At 42.8% G+C, this 24,598-nt stretch overlaps 1 protein-coding gene across 7 annotated transcripts in view; it reads left to right on the top strand.

Annotated features, from left to right (window-relative positions):
* The window catches only part of LOC122571463 (netrin receptor UNC5C-like), a 393,753-nt gene extending 370,166 nt beyond the window's left edge, over nt 1–23,587 (top strand). For 4 of the 7 annotated variants that reach the window (XM_043735220.1, XM_043735223.1, XM_043735221.1 and 1 more), the window contains 12 exons: nt 13,624–13,862; nt 14,511–14,724; nt 18,051–18,389; nt 19,232–19,399; nt 19,667–19,831; nt 20,858–20,893; nt 20,961–21,231; nt 21,304–21,452; nt 21,533–22,266; nt 22,618–23,006; nt 23,082–23,183; nt 23,259–23,587. In XM_043735220.1, coding sequence (XP_043591155.1) covers nt 13,624–13,862; nt 14,511–14,724; nt 18,051–18,389; nt 19,232–19,399; nt 19,667–19,831; nt 20,858–20,893; nt 20,961–21,231; nt 21,304–21,452; nt 21,533–22,266; nt 22,618–23,006; nt 23,082–23,183; nt 23,259–23,430 — 2,978 coding nt within the window. In that variant the 3' untranslated portion in view covers nt 23,431–23,587. Of the gene's footprint in view, nt 1–10,439; nt 11,098–11,183; nt 11,278–13,623; nt 13,863–14,510; nt 14,725–18,050; nt 18,390–19,231; nt 19,400–19,666; nt 19,832–20,857; nt 20,894–20,960; nt 21,232–21,303; nt 21,453–21,532; nt 22,267–22,617; nt 23,007–23,081; nt 23,184–23,258 lie in introns of those variants that run through there. The other 3 variants (XM_043735217.1, XM_043735218.1, XM_043735219.1) reach the window with 3 other exon arrangements.
* The last annotated feature ends 1,011 nt before the right edge of the window (nt 23,588–24,598 follow it).

Consider the following 24,598-nt stretch of genomic DNA (forward strand, 5'->3'; position numbering starts at 1 on the left):
AAAAAGAACCGATTCACTGAAATGTATTGGGGGATCCCCGCGTGCGCTGTGCCACGACGACTTAATCGACGAAGAGAGGTGGTTTCCGTGGTGGCGATCGGTCGCGACGCGGAAAGTACGCTGATTGTGAATCGAGCTGATTGCCCGAGTGCCGGCGGCGTTCAAACATCGTCCACAAAGGCGGTAATACCAGGGCCGGGGCCCGGTGGCGCCCTCCCTAAAACGATTATCCACTCGACGAGCCCTCGCTCGCAGGGGAGGGTTAGCCACCACGTAACGACGTATTGTGAGGACCTCTCTGCTCGGGAAAAGCCTGCAGGGCTTTCCTCTACCTTCCACGCCGGAAAATCCTCCGGGAGTATCCTCTCGAGACCTCTCCGCATTCCCTTTCCACAGCGCTCCTTTCTCGCTTGCTGACTTCTATCCTTCGCTTGACTTGCAACACCCCTACCCCTTTCTTCCACCCACATTCATCCTTGTGCCTCCTTGACAGAGTCGCCGGATACCGAGGACTCTATCAACACTACGGTTCCAAGAGATCTACGAGCCGATTCGACGATTCTATGTCACCCACGGATACTCTCGAGGACACTTCACCAAGGTTAAAGGATTACGCTGCGCGACTACAGCCTCGCGAAACCCTGGGATTAATATCGGTTTGATTCTGCTGATTCTCTCTATTCCGGGGAGATTAAAAATGGAGGGAGGATACGCAGCTTTCTTCTGGTCGCTTCTGAGAGCCTTCAGACACTCTACAGACAAGTTTCTATTTCCCTTTCTCCCTCCGTTTTGTTTGACGAAAGGTTGTATTAAGCTTTAAGAACCTTTTTCACTGAAGTCTCGCTTTCTTTTTGTCTTGGTGGATTGTGTTGCGTGTTATGATAAACCTTCCTTTTTAATACGGTTTTTTAATAAACATTACAGTTGGCAAGATTGGTTCGTGACAATCAAATGTCTCTTGTACTTTTGCTTGCGCGTTTAACATGTGATGATTTTATCGACTGGAAGCCTTTTACGAGGCTTCTGTTATGTGTGTCTCATATATGCTCACAATCATTCATTCATGGTTGTGTTTCGTGGAAGTACTAGATTCTGAACTCGCATACAGACTTTTCTTAAACACATGTACTTAATCTCTACACTATTATTGAGGGATGAAGAGAGAGAGAGAGAACAGAAGTTACGTGGTTATAAAAAGGCTTGGAAGAAATATTGCACAATGTGACTGAAAAGACTATTTTCTATGACGGTAGAGCGAGAAAATTTAGAACGAAGAATCGTTCCAGGTCTCTACCAGCGTAAATAAAATATAGACCGATGTATCGAGAGCGTGTTTCTTCTGCTCCGTGCTTTTTTCTCTCGTTTCTCCACCCCGTTCTGTCCTTTCTGAACGATCGCGTTGCACGACGGACACTTTGTTCCCTTCGATCGTCGCTCGAACCTGCATTTTTCCCCTCCCTATCCTCTCCCAGGCAAGAGGCAGAGGCACGATCCGAGGATATACTTAGACCGGTATCAGCTATAATAAATGAATGACGAGGCAATCGAGTGGTCGGTCATGCAAACGTACGACGTTCTATCCGGGGAAAAGTAACCCTTCCACCCCGGCGTCTTGCGTGAATTTCACTTCCGTGTCGGCGGTGTGCACGTTCTTCCCTCGTATATCCCTCGATGAACGTGTATCGGCATACCGTGCAGTTCCGGAACGTTGCCCGTGAACCTCACGGTCATCTCGTAAAATCTCCACGAGATCAGGACCGAGTTACGAGCGTGAAATGTCCGTGAAGCAACTACTAAAATCGACGTCGTTACTCTACCAACCGAAGTGTTCGCGATATTTCCGAAAACGTTCCCGTTCCGTTTATCGTCCGAAAATATGGGAAGCAATCGAAAAATTCCGTCGTTTTGTTCTTTAAAAGGGTAGAAACCAATTTTAATTGAATTTTCTATCAGTTAGTATTCGGTATAATGTTCATCGTTACTTATAATCGTTCTCTATCTATCTGACAATTTATGTATTTCGTTGTTGCACTATAATATTAGTAAGGTACACAATGTAGACAGAGTAGTTGGTTTATATCTGTGCATTATTCATTACTTTCAATTAGGGTCGAATATTTTTCCCGAAGCAGGTTGTACGATTTTTTACGATTTTTTACACGTTGTGTATTCCACCAATAATAGATGCTATAGATCTCCATAAATTGTTCTTCGTACTTACGGTAATCATAATTTTGTAACCCTCAGACTTCTGCATTATTCATCCACTCCTGTATAATTTTACTTCGATACTTTTTGTCTATTATTTCTTCCTTCCACTCATTAAGTTCATGACTGTCCGACATACTTCATTTACTATACGCTACATTATCGATTTAGCAACAAACCGATACTTTTAAAAAACCACTGAAAAATTCCCACATCACTCTTAAAAGAGTATTTTCTTTATTTGTTGCTGAATTAATCTTGAAATATTTACTCAACGAAACAAATCTCCATTTGTATTCAATTTCCTTAATCAAAAAATACGAAATTGCATAAACGTCTATAGTCCATTCATTACCAAGCATCCGGACACTAAGCAAAAGCAAAACCGCGGAATAATTGCGAGAATTCAGAATCTCCACCCTCACCTTCCACTCCCACAGGGAAAAGAGAGAGAGGGAGAGAGAAGTCTTCGACTTAATGAAGCGTTTCTCGAGGAACAAGACTGTTCTACTCTTCGGACCGTACACGATTGTTAATCGTTCGTCTTCTTGCGTGAATATGCAACACCGTGCTGGTGGCCTCGCGCGTTCACGTGCAAGAACTTTCGCCATGAATAGCTGATGGCTAATAAGTGTTCCAGTGTAACGTTTCGTGGCCGAAACCGCGAACCCCTCTTAGCGGTCGTTGAATTAGTAATATTCGGCGACGCGTATCCTAAACGGGCGTACATCGTCGTCTCGGAACGTGAACTATCACCACCCCCGACGGAGTTCCTTTCCATCCAGTTTTGTCACCGTGCCGCGGAAGAGAACAGCCGGTTTTCTCGAGTTTGCGAAGACAACAGCTGCACGCTCGTTGAAATATTAAGGAGTTTCATATGGGAGGCAGCAGCGCCAACCCTCTAAGAGAGGAGGTATACAATCGATCGAACGCCACGACCAACGTCGTGCTTCCTTCGTTGATCGATAATACATCGTGTCGTCGGTAAATCGATGTATTTGTGCAGCTGTGGCTATACTCGCCGCACGAGGCAAAAGTAGAGCGTTCTGTGTAATGCTCGCACTATTTCCGGAAGAACAGGGAGGTATGAATGACGTTTGAGCTTTTCGCGGAACGTTCTTTAACCTCTTGAGGAAAGTTGCGGATCCAGAATGCAGAGGGGATGATTGAACCAAAGAGTTATATCGAGTTACCTAAGATGTTGAAAATGAGTTTTCACCGTTATGTGGTCCATATCGTAATACAGTAGAGTTTAGTTTGTGCGAGAAACGTTTATTGGGATGATATTTTAGTCAGAACTGGATTTAACACTAGAGTTACCGATCGAGTAATAACGAGGATAATCATCGGTCTTATTAAGTGCATCCAGTTTCTTGAAGCTTTCCAGACTTCGATGCATTATTACACAAATCAAAGAATATATATATCGAAATCGATAGACCGCGAAAGACCAGACCACTCCAAGATACCAACAGCGGTCGATAAGCCTCTACCCCATTTCCGTGCAAATTGCACCGATCCACGAGCGGTCACGATAAGCGTTCTGAAACTCGAATTACAGCGAAAGCTGCTCGAACCTTCTCACTCCTATTTCATGGTACGATTCTCAGAAAGGAATTACGAAAGCTGATTCGCATGACTACACCTACGTCGAGACGAGTTAAATAACAATCGTGGCGCCCTATCGACGAAACAGGGCCAATAGTTGCTATTCAGCCTCTGGCAAATTTAACGTGGATATCTAGTCGAATTGTTAATGTTTTGACTCCATCCGCGTTACGAAGAGTAGCAAGTTTAACTTATTTCATTTCACGAAACATTAAACATGCTACTTTTCGTTAAAAATCATTGTATTTTGTATTCTTTTCGTAGCAAAACGTACAAATGTACTTCTCTTCGGGAAGAAAAACGAAGTATGATATTCTGTATCACATCTGAGACAAACTTGTATTTTTCAGTAAGACAAATTAAATGTGCTACTTTTCGAAACGCAGGTCGATGTTATCGTTGCTCCTACGATTCGTAGATAGACCGCCACAATGTCTTTAACCTCTCACGCCTTCTACAACGTGAGTCGCGTTATATGGAACTCGATCGGGATTATCCTTGTTTAATGATGGAGCGGATCGTTACACGGTTTGTCATTTGTATTTTCCATGTTCCGTGGACACAATTAACGGGATCCGATTTAAACGAGATCGCCGATATGTGTGCTTAATGACGCGGAACGTCATTAAACAGTATAAAACCGTTTGTTTGCACGTAATCATCGCGCCACGTCTCCTGCCATACCCGATTTCAGTTATTTCGCTGTTGCGATCGTTTTGGCCCCGCCGTTTTCAGTTTCGCTTCGCTCGCACACGTCGGTCGAAGCGTTAATAGATTTTGGTTGTTTCATAATTTCCAACTGCGTCATGGGCTAAAATTAGTCGCGCGAAATTACGTAGCACGACCTGGCACCGCTTCGTGGCACCGGTATTAATTTTGGGTACATTGAAATTAGGAACTTTTATAATTGGATAACTTCATCCCGTTTAAGGAAAAATTAGGAAAATTTAGATGCTATTGTAGAATTGAAAACTCGTATGGACGGTAAATGAATGTTCGTATTAAGCTGTTGATAGCGAGTAAGGGATAATTTAGAGGATACACACGCAGATTTGACATACATAGTAGCTATGTGGAAGTTTACGGAATCTGAAAAGAATGTGTGTTATCGTGTGAAATCTATAAGATATAAGATAGATCTAGACGATACGACTGAGAAGTGAGAAAGTTCTGACAATAAGTGAATCGTTGAAGAATTGAAAGAGAGTAGGAGTTCAGAAAGACAATGATTGAGAGAGTCCAATTGTATTAAGCGAGAGTTGTTGTAGAATTGAATTGTTATTTTACTGCTTGATTTTATTATTAGCATGTAACATATGGAATGACCGGTTCATATTTCACTGGATCCAAAGGGAGATTCGTTTATATACGTAAATATAAAACTACAATTCATACATGAAGCAGAAAACTCTCAATTTTGAAATGACGTACATGAAATGATGCATAAAGATAAATTTACTTGTTAAAGAAAGATTTAAAAAATTGCCTAGATAATGTTATTATTTTATTCGTACGTAATATAGTTGTTATTTTATATTTAATGATTAAAAGTCTTACAATCTAACATTTCTCCAATACGAGCTACCAAGTAAAACTCGGCAAAGCTACCCTTCACACTCGCAATCTGAGCGGAAATCAAACGAGATCAGGAAGGGGATTCATTCCGGGTCACTGTACACCCTTCGTAGTGTTTCCACATTGCCGAGGCAAACAGCTTCCCTTTCAGACACGCAACAGCCCTTTCGCGAAACTTGCAACGTTCGATGTCTCCGTACACCGGAAATGTACTCCACGTTTGAATATTTCAACCAACTGGCAAGAGGCAAGGCGTAGGCGACGAGGCTTCCTCGAACAAAGCCCGACATTACCAAGTCCTGCGTCCTTTCCAATAAGCAGTCGAACGCCCGTAAGCCTCGAGGCTTCGAGCCCGTTAATAATTCTGACCGCCTCTTATCTCGATTTAACATGATATATCACATGCTGCGCGTGAAACGAGCGCGTGGTAATTTATTTAAACGCGTGCACACGAGCACCTTGCCACCCACTCGCGAACGTCTCTCCTCGCGAGGAAGCAGTCGGCGATTTTTCTTCCTTTGTCCGTTTATGGAAGAACTTTTGTCGACTATGTACTCCTTTCTTACTCGGGCGTGAAATTAGCGATCGTAATTAGTCGCGGCTGTGGAGCGTGGCTAGCAACCGAGCACGGGCTTTCTTCCGTTGTTTTCCGCGTTCTAGCCGCGGGCTGGCACTGCCAGATTGTTTCCCTCGCCTCTATTCTCTTCCGTTGTCCTTCTATTGTCCCTTTTCTTCCTTGTGTCCTCTTCCTCTCCGTCGCTACCCCTTGTGCTCTAGTTCCTTCTTTCTTCTTTTTTCTTTCCAGTTCTCTTGATCCTGATATTTGCAATGTACGGGGTGTAGACAAGCGTAGGATAAAATGAAGGATAGGGTCGGTATATTTGAGATCTTTCTTGTATTTTTAGATTAATTTTGTAGAGGATAATTGACTGTGGATTAAGCGTAGATTAAGTGTGTAAACTTGTAGTGAGGTTGAGAATATTAACTTGCTTTAAAGTCTTTTATAGGGTTTATAAAAATGTATTTGTAGAATTTTCTGATGTAATGAAACCATAGCGAAATAGTAGCTCTATTAACGTAGAATATGCAAAGTGCTGAGCTTAAAATTTACAGTGCCTGATCCCAAAATGTAAGCGATCATCAGATCGAATTTCAAAATTTAACACACCTGCATTAGTAAGTATCTTAATCTACATATGCTTTCCAAAATTTATAATAAATGACACTAAAATTCAGGCTATCGCCAGATTTGATTCCCAAATTTAAATGATCGTTAAAGTTACTTCAAAATTTAACACACCACGAATTAATAGATAGCTTTGCTAATCTGCATATATCTGCCTTTCTGTCAAGCAGTCACAATGTCTGACTCCAGAGTTTAGCCTCAAAGTACTAAATATCTCTATTAATCCATACAGGTAGCCCAAAATTCACACGGTCACCGTGTCTGCCCATGCTCACTAATTCTACTTCCAAAGTAGAATTAACCTCCTACGCATCAGACCTCCGCTTGAATCGCTGTTCTCCAAAAGTCAACACCCCTTTCACAGACAAATCCTTCACTTGGCGACGAGAACGTTGTACAAAGAGGCTCGATGATCCCAAAACGTCATGATCCATGATCACCCTTCCCTCGTATTCCGTTTTCCCTTATTCCTCCTTTGTCACTCACCCTTCGTTTCTTCCCCAACTATGGACGCTCATTGTACCACCCTATTTTTATCCTCTCTCCGCCACTTTCTCTTTCTTCCTTCTACCACTTGGACGGGTCGCAGGCGCTCCCGAGGGCGACATGAACCATCGGACAAATTGCTACGTGTGTTTACGTTAAATGGCTTAAGAGACGGCGTTGAACGCAAAAGCGCGCGATAGCCATCTGCGAGAAAGTGCAATCGATGTAAGTCAAGCTTCGACCAGCCAACGCGCTCTATTCCCCGTGTACGCGCATTTATCTGGATTAAGACAACTTTGTGTTCGTCTCGAATCACGTGAGGCACCCTCCGCGCGGACACTCGCGCTTTCGTGTATTTCACGCGCTCGCTAATCCGACGCGCGAGGGTGTTATTAATCGTAGAAACGACGGGGTGTGATTCTGTGGAGATTGCACCAAGTTGTTCTTGGGGAAGTGTTGTAATGGTTCCAGGAGGGTTGAGAAAGTTATGTGATGTGGAATGTTAATCGTGGAGCTCTTAGTGGAGATAAGTCATTGGATATTTAGTGAATATGCAGTAGAAATGAATTGATGTCACGGTTATGAAGTTAGGTTGATATTTATTAATGCTCGGAGATCTCCTGGGATTTTATTGTAGTAGGAAATTATGCGTGTTGATGATGAATGTTTGTTGCATAAAGTTAATACTTATTAATTGTTGCATTAAGAATAAATGTAATTCTCTCATGACTTTGTCATGGTACTATACAAGATATAATTCGATGAATTATTTGTTGGGGAATCAGACGTGCTTCGTGATTCATAACATTGATATTTATTAATCGTTTATTATATTGTGGAAAAAAGTTGTAGTTCTTTAAGGTCCTATTAATAGAAATTTGAGTACTTCATTAAACTTAGGCTGGATACGGTAGTGTAGGCAAAATGTAATATCCCTGATGATTTTTTATTATATCCTTTCCTTTTAATCCTGTAATCCAGTCGCTAACTTCAAGAACGAATTTTCCTGGAATTAAGTTTGGAAGTCGAGAATATCCTGTATTAAATTGCGGCTCTTTGATAGAATCTCGCCCAAGGGAGCTGCTTTGTTTCAACAGCCCGTATAAAAAGAGTAACGTGATAGAAAATTCGGGACGAAGTTCTTAAAACAATCTCGTAAAACGTCTGAGAAACAGCGCAATCATAATAGTGCGCTATAAATTCCAACAATGGTTATCCTATCTCATTTGCCAGTGTGCAACATTCTTGTCTTCTAAACATGAAGTAAATCTCTGCGTTCCGTTGTAATTTACTATGGCCCAGGATTGTTCCATTAAGTAAAAGCAGCGTGATTGTAGCACAGTCCATTAGTACTGTTTCGCGAGAACACCTTGACGTTGATCCACGCTACCAACTGTATTCTGTTCGAATTGCGAAACTGATTTCTCTGTCGTAACTCGAAGAATTTGTACCAGGTATTCAACTACATACTACTTTATGTCAGAGGAATCCGTGTACCCTATACTATATTGATCGAATTTATTAATTATATTCTAACAAAATCGCAAAATTGATCTTTCTGCAGTAATTAGTAGATTTTGTGCTAATATATACAGACACACGTAGAGGAGATCGGTACAGTTCGTATACGTTGATTCATGCTCCTATCCATTTCTTTCCTTATAACTCAAAAAATTTCTATCAACTAGCAATTTCCTCGAAGTAATCAGCAAAACCAGCTTTTCTATTGTACTATGATTCGAAGAATTTCTATAGCCTTCCATTTCGTCGAAATAATCGATGCAACCTTACGTTAATCCACTCTGCCAACAGTATTCCATTGAAATTACGAAACCGATTTCCCTATCGTAACTCGAAGAATCTCCACCAGCTATCCAATCATCATTTCACTTTCAAGGAGTCTTTTCAACCTGTATGATGAGTAACCTGAGCCGATATTCTGTTGAACGATCACGGTGAAGCATCGACAAAAGTTAATCCAGCGGACAAGACGGAACGGAAACAGATCCCCTCGAAGCGATTTATTTACACCGAGCCAGGTATCGGTTTCTTAGACGCGTAAGCAACCGATTCGGAAGCTAGTTTACCGTTACATGCCGCCCTCCCTTCGAGGAACACGTCACGAGCATCAACAACGCCTCTAACGTCGTACCCGTGGTTGGATCCGATTTCACGTTCGAGCGGATCGCCGATGATCGACCGCCGGAAATCCCATACGTTCCCGCGAGGATCCTCTTCGACGACGATCGACTCGTTCGCCGACCGCCTTCGTGCAACCCGACCGTCCTCTTCGATGACATTCATTCGATCCTTACCGGCCCTGATCAGCTGCCACACGAAGCCGCGGTAACAATGACCGCGCACAACATTATTTTATCGACAAATGGGTGGAAAATTGGATCCTCGCAATGTGTCAAGATCACGTTGCTAACTTCAATGAAGTTTATGCCAGTTTTGGATAGTAAGAAATATCGGTGAAATGTTATTCTCTCTGAAGATCTTAAAAGAAAAGTAACTAATTCTAAGAGGGAAAAGTTAAGAAAACTCCTTCTGAAAACGAATTCAACAAATTAAGCTTTAAAACCTGCCCAAATCACTGATTTAATACACACTATCCCAAATACAACTTCACACATCTCTCACAACCTTTCAATGCCTCCTCGTTCCATGCTAAGTATCATTCTTATGTCGACTTCATTTCTTTCCAGTTAGAACCTCCTCCTCACCCTTTCCATTTCTACGGAAATGTCGTCCGTGTAACAGACTCGTTTGACCTGGAATTACCCACCTTCTACATTCTAAGTAACAAGCTCTGAAACCTTCTCAAATCCTCAATACCGAGCACCAATTTCCCAATACACATCTTCACAAACCTCTCACAATCTCTCAAAACCTCTTCAAACTCGACGAAACATCCTCCACGCATCATCTTCATTACTTTCGAAATGAAATCTCCATCTCATCCCTTCCACCTTCACTGGAACTTTGCCCGCGAAACCAACGACCACGACTCGCTGGTACGTTAGTCGACGACTCCTCGACTTTGAATTGCTCACACCCCCTGTGTCCATCGAAAGAAAATAACCGATAAATAAAAAGGATCGAGCGAGAGGTGGCCGGCGCACGCAAAAGAGCGAGCACGCGTCTGATTTCACCGCGACGGATGGTGGTTCGGCATTCGCGGAAGAAGGCGCAGCCTCCGGCATCCTCTCCGGAGCACTACCACCTCCGCGTCTCCGGCAGTGGCAGCGGCGTCGCCACCACTACCCCCGACGACAAGGGGATGAAGAAGAGCGACGCTATCGAAGCGAGACGTGTATATATGTATATATATAGAGGTGCGCGCACGTCGGCAAGTTCAGTCGTCTACCGCGTGCCGAGCGGCGAGGATCGTGCGCTGCCAACACTCCATTCCGAATTCCCCCCTATCGGCTAGCTCTTCGTTCCGTTTGTCGATCGCGCGCACACCGGGGGGTCTCTCGCAGCCGGTCACGTGTCCCTCTCTCAGCCCATCTTTCTCGTGCTACAACGCGGCACGCTCGAACGGAAGCGCAGCGAACCGTACCGCGCGCGGATTCGTCATGTAATTCGAAGCTGGGAACAATTAACACCGCTTCAGTCTTCTCTTTTTTCTTTTTTCTTTTGTCCGTGTCTTTTTTCGACGATCAAAGAACAACTTCTCTCTGAATTCATAATTTTCTATCCTTCTGACATTTTGTTAATTTCTTTCTATCTTTATGGTTTATTCGATATTTTGATATTTGATTTGGAATTCTTAGAAAGAAATTGAAAATGTGAAGGGAGAGTTTGGTAATAAGATAGACAATGGGTGATAGAAGTTTTAATGAAGATTCATGAAGTTGAATGGATTTTTGATCGTGTAATTGAAGGGTGATTGGAGCGTAAGGTGGTCGTATGCTGCTTTCGTTCATCAGCGGTCGAGGGAAACGGTTCAGTGAGATGTGAGCCGAGAATGGAGCTAAAGATCAGCATACTGCTTCTGGCGCTTTTACGCCTCGCCAGCACTCTCGAGAGTAAGGATGAGTTATTTTAACCACGCGGCTTATGGTTTGTAATAGACAGCATCGAACTTCTCAGCGGGAACATTTTTTCATCGTAGACTTATGAGTCCATGGTAAATAGAGAATTCGAGCTCGAGAGTTCGGAGTTTTGTGCTTGGAACCCCCGAATCAAACAACGCTCCTTGTCCATAGGTACGAGAGTTTGGTCTGGCTGTTCGATTGTTATGAAGTTGTTAGTGTTTGCTTGGTCGCGAACATTTGTCGCGTTTGCATTTGTGTTTCGCCAGAACTTTGCTTATCGCGACACGTCTTAATGTGGTTGGAGAAACGGTCGAATAATACGACTTTTCTAACTATCGATAGTTGAGATAGAGAGAGTTACTGATGTTTCTTCAAAATGTTTCTACAAAAAATGTTATAATACTATAACTTCCATTACTGAATGCAAAAAAAGGAAATAATGAAAATTCACAGTTCAGGAAATTATAAAAATTCCAGCGAATTTCCATGCGCTGTTTTAACAGCGAGCGGGCGCGAAGATTAACACGTAACCAAAAACTGAGCAGAATGTAAATGAACTGGTGCGTTGATTCTCGCGTCCGCGACACCGGAGGCAATTAATCATATCCCGGAAAGAGGATCGCGAAAATATGAAGCGAGCAAATTAAATTCGCGAATACGAATCGCATGTTTCCCATAAAAATCTCGACAGAATACCTATAAAAAAAATATTCTCCGTGATTTTTATCGTCAAAGAAACGTAACATTTGTCAAGAATCACTCAGAATATCAAGTCAGCTTCTAGATGTTTGAAATTTAACAAAATACCAGAATATTCAGAATTTGTAGGAATTTTAAAGATTTGTATCGGTGCATTTTTTGAGATAATATTTTTCATCAAATATATATAAATTCTTGTTTCTCTTCGTAATCTCACGTGCTAATAATAATTTCCCCTACTTTTACGCTTTGAATTTTTGTGAAAAGTATTCCCGAAGATAACAGTATTTTATGCTGACTTCTCTCCAAACCCTTCTGTTTCATAGAACATACAGTGTACTGAAACTTTTGGTTTAGCAGTGTACGTGGTGAAATACTAAAAGTAAAGAAACAATTTCGTCCATTTTACATTTCGCCGCCGCAGTGTTAACAACTCGCGCGAGAACTTTACACAGAGTCGCGTTCGAAGTGTCCTCGGACACGTCCAAACATCCCCCGGGCGACAGAGATAAATTCGCGGGTTGAATTTACTCGTGCAACGTTGATATTCTACAAAGCCCTGGCTCGAAATCGTGACATGTTTTCCCGCGAGTGTGACAGCGGGGATAATCGTCTCTCGGTTTACTGCTTCGAGTCAAACAAGAGTCGCGATCGCCTAGTCGTGCCGGGTAATAAAGTTCTGGCTGTGACTTAGAGTGTGTGCAAGCCGGACCGAACGAATCACAAGGATAAAAGAGAAAGATAGAGAAACATGGTATGGAGACCAAGTGTAAAGACTAAGAGATCTTAAGCGAGCGGATCCCGCTGACTGATACACGACGTAAAATCCCGTACGCATCGTTAAACCGAGCTTTACCGTTTCCATCGCGCGACGTCTAAATTTACCGTGGGCAGAATCGCGCTTTGGTCGAGGTGGGACAAACATTCGATCGCTCGAGAACAGACATCGTTTGGCTTGTTATCCGTAGCCACGATGATCGGTGAGAAACGGATCTCTCGGCGAGCACGGCTCATTTCACTCGCTGAATTAACGCTTTGCACTCCATGCACGTGTTACTTGGTTGCGATGTCCGATCTTTATCGGCTGTTCGTGCAGTTATGCGTTAACTCATTACAGACCAGATAATGAAATATTTCGTCAGAGTTGGATAAATGCAACAGAATTGAAGGACGTGGTACTTTGAAATTGGAGAAGAAACTGTAGATGAAATTCGTGCGATTGTAATGGTATAAGCTTTTTATATTAGAGAATTATAGATTTCTATTTGAAAAATTCGGGGGTTATATATTTAATACTCTGTAATTGGATTTTTCCATTAAAAAAAAGAAGGATAGCGATGAATTATAATTTTGTTTAAATGAATAGGAACATGTAGAAACTGTTCTAGATAGATTTATTAAGTCAGATAGAGGATGTTATGGAGGTTATAAAATATATGTAAAAGGTAGAGAAGTGTGTGATTTTGCATTAAAGATTCTACGATTGTTTCTCGATTAGAATAATTAGATTACGAAAGGGAACACTAGTTGATTCATGAAACTATATGAAATTAGAAGCGTCCCTGTCTTTACACTGCCGCTTACTTCATTCTCTTTCAACTTTCACTTTTCCTCACATCTGTGGCGGCCAAAGTTAAGCGCCTTAATCATTTATTCATGGTTCAAGGGAAGTTCCCTCGGCTTCCTATAATTGGATTAATCATTTAAATTCCACTTTTGTCATGCTATTCCACTGATATCGCAGGGCATCTAAAATTGTTAATGATGGAGATTCGTTGAAACAAAAGATTCACGATATAAATTTTACGTAAATTTCAGGTGAACTTCACCCTTTGCTTCTAGACACGAAGGAGGAGGATGACGCGGAAGAAGATGACGAAGAAAATTATTCCGTAGATGACTATGATTATGGTGACTACGAAAGTGCAACTATAAACAGCGATATCGATCTTATCGCTGGTGGCTCGTTGCCGATCTTCCTAGCGGAACCCGTTGACACGTTCGTAGTCAAAGGGAAACCGGCTACCCTTCATTGCCGCGCAGCACACGCTCTTCAGGTACGCAAAATAAACCCGTTTTCTGTCGCAATCATACAGAGAAGGCACATATCGTTATTAATTGAAAATCTTCAGATGGCATCGTATTTCACTGCTGGCATAGTGAAGAAAAATTTCTTCTTTATAGAACCTACATCTCTCTTTTGTAATAGAGTATAGTAATAAGAGTTAAACTCCTCTCGCGTAGCATTAGCATACCTTCTAAAAACGTGACAAACTTTAAAGAATTCAGTACATACCGCAGCCTACATTTGTCCCAATTCCTTCATGAAAACTGAAAATTGCAGTAGTTCGTCGTACAACGCCTTTGCGACAAACGAGCCGCTTAATCTCTCAAGTTACAGCTTCTCCATTAAACAATGAAATTCGTAAAATAGAGCGTCGAAGAGGCGTAGTAAAGAGGCAAATAGTCGTCGCTTTTACATCCAAGAGAAGGTTTTTGGCTCGGTGGGTTCCGTGTTTCGCACGTTGTTCGCGAAACAGACCAGGTCCAAGCGCCGTCGCCCCGTCATTTTCCTCTTCACCCTTATTAACCACTCGAAAAACCTCTACCCACCACGTGGACGACCGTTGGTCTCTGACCCTTTTCACGCGCCGCCAATTACTACCTTATTCTAGTCGTCTTATTCGAACCGTGCTGCATTGCAGGTGTATTTTCGCTGTAACGGTGACCGGGCTGAACGTTCGCAGCACCAGGATTTTGTCGACCCTCGTACCGGAACGAGGGTCGTCGAGGTCGAGTTGAACGTGACGAGGAACGAGGTCGAGGAGTACTTCGGTAGGGAGAGGTTCAAGTGCGAGTGCGTGGCATGGTCGGGACCAGGTCAGATTCGAGGGCAGCCTGCTACGGTTGAGGTCGCTTGTAAGTAGAGAACACTCCAATCTATCCATTCGGTGCTCTCTCTTTTCCTCTTCGAGCTTTTCTTCGGTCACTCAGCTTTCGATCGTCCCTTTTCATGTATGTGCCACTTTCCTCGTTTGATTCTTGAATCCTGCAAAAGTTTTTGGTATTCCATTGAATCTTGCTTTTGGCAAGATATGGTTATGAATGGACCGTGGATTTTTGTGAATAATTGCATAGGAAAAGACGTATCTCATCGAATTTGATATAATGCATGGATATATAATGTATAGTAGACACCGAATACGTAATTCGCGAGGGTAGTAACGCATAAATAGATGATTCAATGCCAGAAATAATAAATTTATCCTGTCTCAATCTGGTCAATTCCTCGACGTTCCCCACGGTACCCCTATTTATTCCACTATAAATACAGTGCCAGCTCAATATAGGGAGAAGTAGATTGAGTCTGACAGATCAGACAGCCTCCAATCAATTTGTCCAAATCAGATATCTTCTTCCCAAAATAAGTTTCTAAAAAAGAAAATTTCTTTTTACTACCAAATTAAACTCTCGAAAATATATCTCTTGAAAAGGTTGATACTAAACTTTTACTGCTGCACCGAGTTGTTCCATTAAAGACAGGATGTTACGATGTAATTGAAACGAACGTTCGTCGAGTAATAGTCTCCATAATTCCAATCATATGACGAAAAAAAAGAGAAAAGATACGTAATGCAAAATAAAAAGGGTTGACGAGGGTGAACAGAGAGAGGGTGAAAACGAATTAACTCGCAATTGTAGCGCGTATTCGAGCGAACGACGAAAGAAGGACTTAGGTCGTGCAGAGAAAACGGCCGGGAGCAACTAGCACCTGGAATCGCCCATAAAATGTAACTTCATTAACCCGATTAGAGCGAGCCAACTCTCGAACAGGGGTTTTCGAGATACCCACCGCGAAATTCACTCCCATAAGCTTCGCTGTCGGCGAGGGTTAGTTGGTAGTGGCGCAGAGGGATGCCGCGTTCGCTTGTTTTCATCGAATATCTCGTGACGCGTAAACCGAGCCCAAAATCTAATCGATATTCTATTGCAAAGCAAACACCTGTGAATATAGAAACGTTGCGCTACCTTCCGACTACTCTTCGTTTTATCCTCCCTTTTCTCTTTTTCTTCTTTTTTTCGCGGGGGTGGAGACAACAACGGTGTATTGTTACCATGCAAATTGGAACGGTAACCCATGAACTACAATGACGCCGGATGCATAACAATGTAAGACGACTTGCGATTTTTGAACTGATTTTACTTTTGATGGCGATTTGATTGGTGATTTGGTATGAGGAAGATTTAGACGTAAATGATCGAATGATTTTTAAAAATGTATATGTTATAAGTCGGTGAATTCATTTTACAATCAGGTATATCCAAAGCTTAATGCAAAATATATGATGATATCGAAGAAAGCAAAGATTACTTTGAAATGTTACAGACATTTTCAAATATCTCTTTCCAGATAGCGTATTTCGTTTGAAACGCTTGTTTGAAGGAAGTATAGTTTACAAAATAATTGGATGCACAGATTGAAATGAACAGATTGATTTTTATCATGGATGAAAAATAAAAATAGACAAAAGCTACTGTACTAATGAACAAACCTTTTGACTTTCTCACTGCGAAGAGCTTCGCTATAAAAGTGTGTTGAAGTTGTTGATCATACGATATCATCATTTTTTAAGTCCAAAGGGATAAAATCTTATTCTTTCTTCATCACGCTATATTATATTTAAAACATTTGCTTGAGTACCAGGCTTCGCTATAAAAATATCTTGAATTTGGTCAATCCTATAGAAACACTTTTAAAGTGCAAAGGATTCAAATCTCACATTTCGTTTTCAAAACATTATATTGAATCTAAAATACTTTCTTGAGCACGAAGTCATGTCATGCTCTCAAACAAACAGAAGTAGCCAGTATCATCTTTCCAAAAGCAGCCTCCAAGCTTCTCCCATCCCCGAGCTTCCTTCACAGTGATCGAAGATACCATCGGCGTTCTCTTCACGCGCAGACAAAACCGAACAGAGGGTTGCCACAGGCGGAAGTTCAAGAGTCGAAAGAGCAATTTTCGCCAGACGCGTCGCGGTGCGCAAACACGCGAGAGACAAACAGGACGTAGAATTAAATTCGTATTTGCGAGCAAACAGGAAACGGACGTGCTTTCGAAATTGAATACGCGGGACGCTATTGATCGTGATGGCGTTTCGTCGCGAAACACGGCGTCGTTTCGCGCCGCGATCCACCTGAGGAAATCGAGCTTGGATTAATCCTGCGGTAATTTCGTTGCACGCCTCGAAACGATGATTCGCCGCGAGAACGCAGCTTAATTTCACGGCTGAAATTCCTGGAGAGCACCCGGCGAAACCGCGTACCAACACGCGAGCATGGCTCCTAAGAAAATCGCCGAGGAAATTACGCGGAAAATCTGACAACAAGATCATTCTCTTTCCAATTTGTCCGGACTCGTACGCTTTAAAAACAAAGCATTCTTTTAATGAGAGAGTTTAATCTTTATGGTAGTTCATTTTCGCACAATCGTAGCTAGAGAATCTAATTACCGAAGAAGTATGGTGTGCTAATTAAAGTTAATGATTGAACGCTATGATTGATTCACGAGATCGTCTCATTTCCGCTTGTATGAATGTTATTACGATCTTTGTAACTCAGTGAATTACAAAGGATATGAACTTGTAATTCGTTCTATTTCTTCTAAAAGGCAAAACAATTTCTCGTATAATTTCGACTTAATTTAAATCAAGGAATTCTTCACACCCTATTTGCACCACGAATTATAACACGCCCCGTACAACGCGACCGCGGTCTCCATCTAATCGGTTCATACTCCCCATTCACGAGCGTACTAAAAGCATCCCTGATAGTGATACGGGGTCAAAGGTAGTCTAGACGGTCTGACAGAGGGCAAGAATGTAACCGGTGGATCGGGAGCACGCTCTTGCTTACCAGTCCCTCCCTTCGCGATATAAAAGCGTCTATTTTTCCGTGGATCCACAGCGAATAATATGCTGTTGGCTATCCAGAATGGCAACCCTCGCGGATCGAGAAAAATCTTTCTCCTGACCGGTGCAAAGAGTCTCTGCTCGAGTGCGGAGCATAGAGTCGCGGTCCATGAAAGCGCCCTTGCATTTATATACGCGGCCTAATATCGCTGAGTGGCCTGCTCCCTCGCTGCTGTTTCCCCGCGCCCTTGTGTCTCGTCGAGTTCTCGTGCCTCGTGTTTCCGGACGAATATTAAAAAAAGCCCGCCACTGGTGCGCGGTGGTCCTCGTGTGCAGACCTGAAGAAGCACTTCCTGTCGCCGCCGTACTCGCTGTCCGTGGAAGCTGGCCGAAACGCGGAACTTCGTTGTACGCCACCCTTAGGAGTGCCACAACCGAAAGTCTACTGGCTGAAGAATGGCACGCCTTTCGAGACAATGACCAGCTCCACTCCGGCCTCTTCTATGGCGGACGGCATCCCCAACGATGTGACAGCGGCCAACAACTTCGTTCAAACCATAGATGGACACCTGATCCTGGGGAAGGCCGAGCTGAGGCATCAGGGGAATTATTCGTGCGTCGCTGAGAACATCGCTGCCAGGCGGGTCAGTGAACCGGCAGTGCTGACGGTTTATGGTGAGATCTCTTGCACATTCCGTGGGACCCATGAATATTGCATTAAATCGCGGATCAGAGCGAACGTAATTAGAAACGATGATCGCGTATCGAGGGATAATTAAGCGTAACGCAGATACGGGCCAGGGAAGAGGGATAGAAGAATGAGACGGCGTCTGGGTAGACAATAAGGGGGAATCGGTGGTGCGTTGCGTGAGAGATTGTAGCCTAAGTTCGCGGCAGAGGACTGATGCTAATTGTTGTTCCTGAAGGAGTTTAATGAGATTCCTGTAATTTCGTTCACTTCTGTCGAAATGCTTGCTGACGTTCCAACGCGTTTATTGTTTGTTCCGGAACTTCCTAATCAGAGAATCTATTTGAAATCTCGGCAAGAAGAATAAATATGAATTGTTTTCTATTCTATAGCTTTAGTTCTTTTGCCTACTACCTTAGTAAGACGTAGTTCGCTTCTTTTCAAACCAGTTCAAGGGCGAAATTTCTCTTGAATTATTGATGATTTAGTTTATGTGCCCACGCGTAATTTTTATACTTCTAAATTTTCAAAAAATTGGATATTGAAACCTTGCTTCACTCGTCAATGATCCAATATGCTTAAGAAGATTATTGTTGATTATTACAATTATAATGATATATCATTTAATAATGCGTATTACGTATCTATCATCCTGCATATATACTACATATAGTCAAGATTCGAAGAGACTCTTTCGACAATGGAACGCAGCAGGTTGAAATGCTACAGGGTTAATGCTCAAACTACCATTTCACCTCGTCACTTTTTTTTTGCAAACGCGACACCCTTTCCAAATACAACGTTCCACCCATTTTGAAAACGTTCCCAGTGAACGGCGGGTGGTCTTCCTGGTCAGGATGGTCAGACTGCAGCACCCGTTGCGGCCGAGGTGTACAAAAGAGAACACGAACGTGCACGAATCCCGCGGCCATGAATGGAGGTCAAGCCTGTCCAGGTCCACTGACGCAGAGGGTCGAGTGCAATCCCTCCTGTCCCGGTAAGACCGACAGAACCAACCAATTACAAAACAATTACAACGATACCACTCCATACCTGTGCTTCTATAACCAACTATGTAATTCCTCTCTGTAACTCAAAACAGTCTTGTTTCTTGTCCCATCGACGAAACGATCAAAGACGAGCCTCGTCGTCAAAAGCGTACACAGAACACAACGAGATGTAATCATTTGGTCCCCGTTGGCTGTAGGATACATCTGATAACCAAGATTTAATCGGGATTTTCAAGTTCACCCGTTGCTTTCAGCGGTCGACGGCAGATGGTCAAGCTGGTCCTCGTGGTCCGCATGCGGTCCCGATTGTTCCAGAGTAAGAAGGAGATCCTGCAACGACCCCCCGGCGAGCAATGGTGGTCGTCCCTGTCAAGGCAAGGACGTCATCGTCGAGTCTTGTTCCATGGATCGATGTAATGGTGAGCTCCAGCTGCGTCTGCCTCCTTTTTTCGGTGTTTCTCTTCTTCTTTTTCGTTGTGTCTTTTTGTTTCTTGATATTCTCGTGACCGGGGCAGCAACGAACAATTTATTACGAGCGAACGGACTTCCCTTGTCCGGCGTCACGTCCGATGGTCGTCGTTCGCGGTTCCATGCGTGCCGCAAAGATACGATTTAAATTAATAATGACTCGCAGAAATACCCTGGTCCTTTATTTGCTGGGGTCAAATAGGACCGAAAGCGTGCGTTGTAACCTCCTTCGATTAACCGGTCGTTGGACGCAAATATTTCCATTGTTCAGTGACAGACGGCACATCGTTGACAGAGGTCGAATTAAATTTTCAGCCGATGAATTGTTGGGGTGGAACGCGATGAATTAATACTGTAATAGAATTAACAGAATGGTCGAAATTATTAATTTGTAATTATGCATAGAAATTTTGTGAAATTATAATGGTATATTCGTAAGAACTTGAATGGCTTTTCGTAGAGTTTTACATGGCCGTCAGAATACTATACTGGAAATAATTATTCATGATATTACAATAATAATTCATATATTTACAATAAGGTAGACGAACTATCCTTGTAAATTTATTAGAAGAACTTTCGAAATTTGTGTTATGTAGCAGATGATAGGCATTTTGAACTATTCTATCATTATTTACCGCGTTCCTTTTTTATTGTGGAAAATATATATTCCTAGTTTTCATCACTATATCTCCTGACAGCTACGAAATGTATACAAGAAAGATATATATATATTTTTTTTGTCTATTCTCTTACATTTTACTTTTTCATGTACTCTTCATTTATATTTCTTTCGTACAAGATTTATGATCCAATCGGCGGTACATCTGAAAATAAGAACAATGGTACATCAACCGCGACTATTCAGCTTATAAATATCGCGGATAAGTAACTAGTTACTCGTGTTCCTCAGACTTTCTCAGATCACGTCTGTCCGTTCATGAAATAAGTCACATTTTTCGTGCTATCGCATGCAGCTTTGGGACAGGACGGCCCGCGAGTCTTCAAGGAAGGTAAATTCCACTGCACAGAACAGTTCTACCCATAGAAAATCAGTTTGAAAGCCGTCGTTTCCCTCAGCAACCAGGGCGATCGATCAGAGAAACATACTGGCACTCTGGATCACTCTCAGCTTAGCAGCGATCATTCTGGCAGTAGTAATCATCTTCTTGCTCCGTTTTATGCGTCGGAAAGAACGAATGGAAGCCCTGTATGGAATACCCAGGTTAGACTTTCGTCGTCCAGAAGATTTAGCTAAATCGGTCGTCTCGAAGAACGATCGTTCGGTTCTTTCTGTGGACAGGCGGCTGGAACAAGTGATAGACGAGTCAAACGCATCTAGGATGCCTAGGTAAACGACCCTCAGGAATTAAACCCATTTCGATGCTTGTCCCTCGTTGAAAGTCTTTCTGATGGTGCGCAGATCTTGCTCGGAGCACCACTACGACGTGCCGCAGCTTTCACTGCCCTCGACCACAAGGCCATCGCCTAGTTCTTCCGTCGCCAGGTCCTCCTGTAGGAACTCCCAGCGTGGCAAAGGCTTATCTGATAACGAGGAAGGCCGATCATCTCGTAAGGAACGAGCACCATCAACTCGAACACGACGATCGAGAAACAGATAGTAAACGGACCTGGTAACATCTGGTCTTTAGGTTCCACCTGCCAGGCAAACCAGGAGAGCAACAACGAGGACGACGACGACCACGATGACGAGGAGAGACCTGGAGAAGACGACAGAAGCCACGAAGATTCCGGTGGATTCATCGTGAGAGCTGTGGTCGATGATCAAGGCGCCCTCCTGGTGGTTCCAGAAGTTGGAGTTTCGATGTCCATCCCAGAAGGAGCCATTTCTCGTGGAAGAAGACACGGTCTACACTTGGCTGTTCTCGGAGACGATTCTCTGAGACCTGGTCTACCACCTGGTTTGACTCTATTGTCAGCAATAGTGGCTTGTGGTCCGAATGGAATCGACCTGGTGAAGCCTGTGATCCTCCAGTTTGAACACTGTGCCGAATTGAGGACTGGAAACTGGGAACTAAGTCTCTGGTCTACGGATCTTGACTTAGATACAAAGTCTAACAACTCGAGCAATTCGTCTACCAGTTCTAGTCTCGCTTCTGGCTCTATGTGGAGGAAGATTCTTACACTGGGAGGCGAACCTATAAATCTTCCTGGGCAACCATTTGCACAATTAGATCATTCTGGAGTGTTTTTGGTCACTGAGAGTCCTAGTGTGTATGCAGTCGCTGGAGAGAATTCTGTGGTCGCGCCTGGATTAGCAGTGAAAAGGATTTGTGTTGCTGTGTTCCTGTCTCGCGAGAAGGATCACATCAGGTGCCATTTAATGGAGGACACGAAGGCTGCCTTTAAGCTTGTAGTGGAACAGGTTGACTTTTAATTATTTCTCACTGTTAGATTAAGCTCCAATCATTTCGTTTAGCAAATGACACTTTCCAAACCCTAAATTTGCTTTTACACATCATTTCATTTGATTCAGACGTGATCAAATCTTTTTATCAATTAATTTTTAATTTCTTGCTAGTTAGATTAAAAAAAAATGACAGTTTAAACAATTATAGAGAAATTTTGGAGAAATGGAACATACATTTTTTGGTACTTCATTTATGATACAATATGATATTTTCCATTGTTAGAATTCTTTTCAGACGCCATTTTACTTTGTAAATAATACTTACAAATCATTAAGTGTTACTTGAGATTCCTCAAATTCGTACAGGAACGACGATTAGGCGGTTCCCGAATTGACCACGGAGCGCTAGGCTTCAGAGCAGGTGGTTCACCGCTTCGAATCGACTTAGAAGACAGAGAAAGCGGATTCGTCGAGCGTCAAGAGGTTCCACATCGTCGAATCTGGTCGTCGACGAGAAGCAGTGTGAGAAGATCCTTCAGGATCGAGAAAACCGTTGGCGATCTAAGGCTCAGCTTCGAGCTACGAGTCTGTCAATGTGGTTTCGAAGAGCACGCGCTCTTCCTGAGAATCGACCTGGACTTGATGAAGAGAAATACTTCTAGTGGAAAGAGAGCCACGAAGTCTGAATCAACCATCGTTTTGCGTGGGAAGAATTCGAACAGGTCGACCGAATCAATTGTTCCCAGACCATTCAGGTATCACTCGATGTCCTTTCTATTTTCTTAATTTACACGTAGTTTAATAATTCTGGATAATTTTATTTGCTGAAGATTTTCTAAGACGCTAAGAAAACAGTTGTGTCAGTGTCTCGATCCGCCAAGTGCGCGAGGAAACGATTGGAGAATGTTAGCGCAGAGACTTCAAGTAGATCGGTGAGAGTTTGTTAACTGTTTTTGGGAAAAGGTGAAGAAAGACAGAAGGTTGAAATTATCGATGATTTTATGCAGATACGTTGATTACTTTGCAACAAAATCCAGTCCAACAGAGCACATTTTGGATCTTTGGGAGGCAAAACATCAGGAAGCTACGGCTCTCGCGGATCTTTTGAATCATTTAAGACTGATGGGACGCGTGGACGCTGCAAATGTCCTCGAAAGTCGCCTAGGCCCATGGATCTAACATCCACTGCCCATTAAGCAAACATTCGTTTACAATTTTACAATGTTTTGTACATATAAGAGAGTCGAAGTCTATATTATGGATAAGAGGAATCGATGTAGAATCACGTTGTATAGAGGCAACGACCGTGTTTGTACATAAAGCTCGTTTATAGTAAGCACTGGTTCTTACTACATTACAACCCTAAAACATTCCTATTTCTGGTCTGTAACAAATTCCTTTTATCCCTATCTTTATTTGCAGTTGAGGAAATCGAAACAAATATATGTTACAATTTCATGTTCGTAACTCGTATGGCTGTATAATTTTTTTGGTGGCTTTCTCACTCACCATGAAGAGTACGTGACGAAGACACAATGCTTCACAAGCATTACTCTTTCCTACAAGTTCAATGAAAATTTTTCTTGGTATGACTTGACTTCTAATCACTCCTTACCTCTACCAGTCCTTAATGGCATCATCTGTTTTAGTGTTCTTCTTAACTTTAGCTTCAAGAATCTACAAAATCTCTAATCTCTCACAAACACCAGTCTGCATAAAAGAAAGAAGAAGAAATTCTGTCATCTAGATTTCGTACTGGTCACCCCATTAAACAACACCTTTTTCCATTTATTCGTCAACACCGTCAGTTGCTATATCATTCGTATCGATCTTCCACTACAACGATTCTCATGTACTTGATCAACGACGGCCATTACCAGCCTCCTAAAGCTAACCGATCCTAACGCAGAATCCTAGTTCACCAGTTATGATCTACCGAAGATCCGTAAGATGTCACTCCCGCAATAATACAACAGGAAGATCGGAAGTAGCGAACGAGCCTTCACACGGCCAATTTGCACCTGAATGCCAGAGTCCGCGTTCCTCGAAACGATGGTGAAGCTAGTGCCAGCAGAATACAGTCGCGAGTGCATTTAGCCGGCCATTTGGCTGCCATTCGAACACATCGTATCGCGTCGCTAGCATTTCAGCTCGGGGTTTCTACTAGGTATCGCGTCCAAGAGCAAGGATGCGTGGGATGCTCGAAACAATGGGCATTATCCGGCTAAACATGGGAGTGAGGGTCCTGGGATTCTGGCAAGCTTCGAGGAGCTATAGGTATGCGTGGATGCCAGCCCTCATATAGGTATGCATGTATCCCTTTACCTCTACCCTTCCCCTCATATCT

This window comes from Bombus pyrosoma, linkage group LG10, assembly GCF_014825855.1.
Source record: "Bombus pyrosoma isolate SC7728 linkage group LG10, ASM1482585v1, whole genome shotgun sequence".
NCBI classification, from domain to species: domain Eukaryota; kingdom Metazoa; phylum Arthropoda; class Insecta; order Hymenoptera; family Apidae; genus Bombus; species Bombus pyrosoma.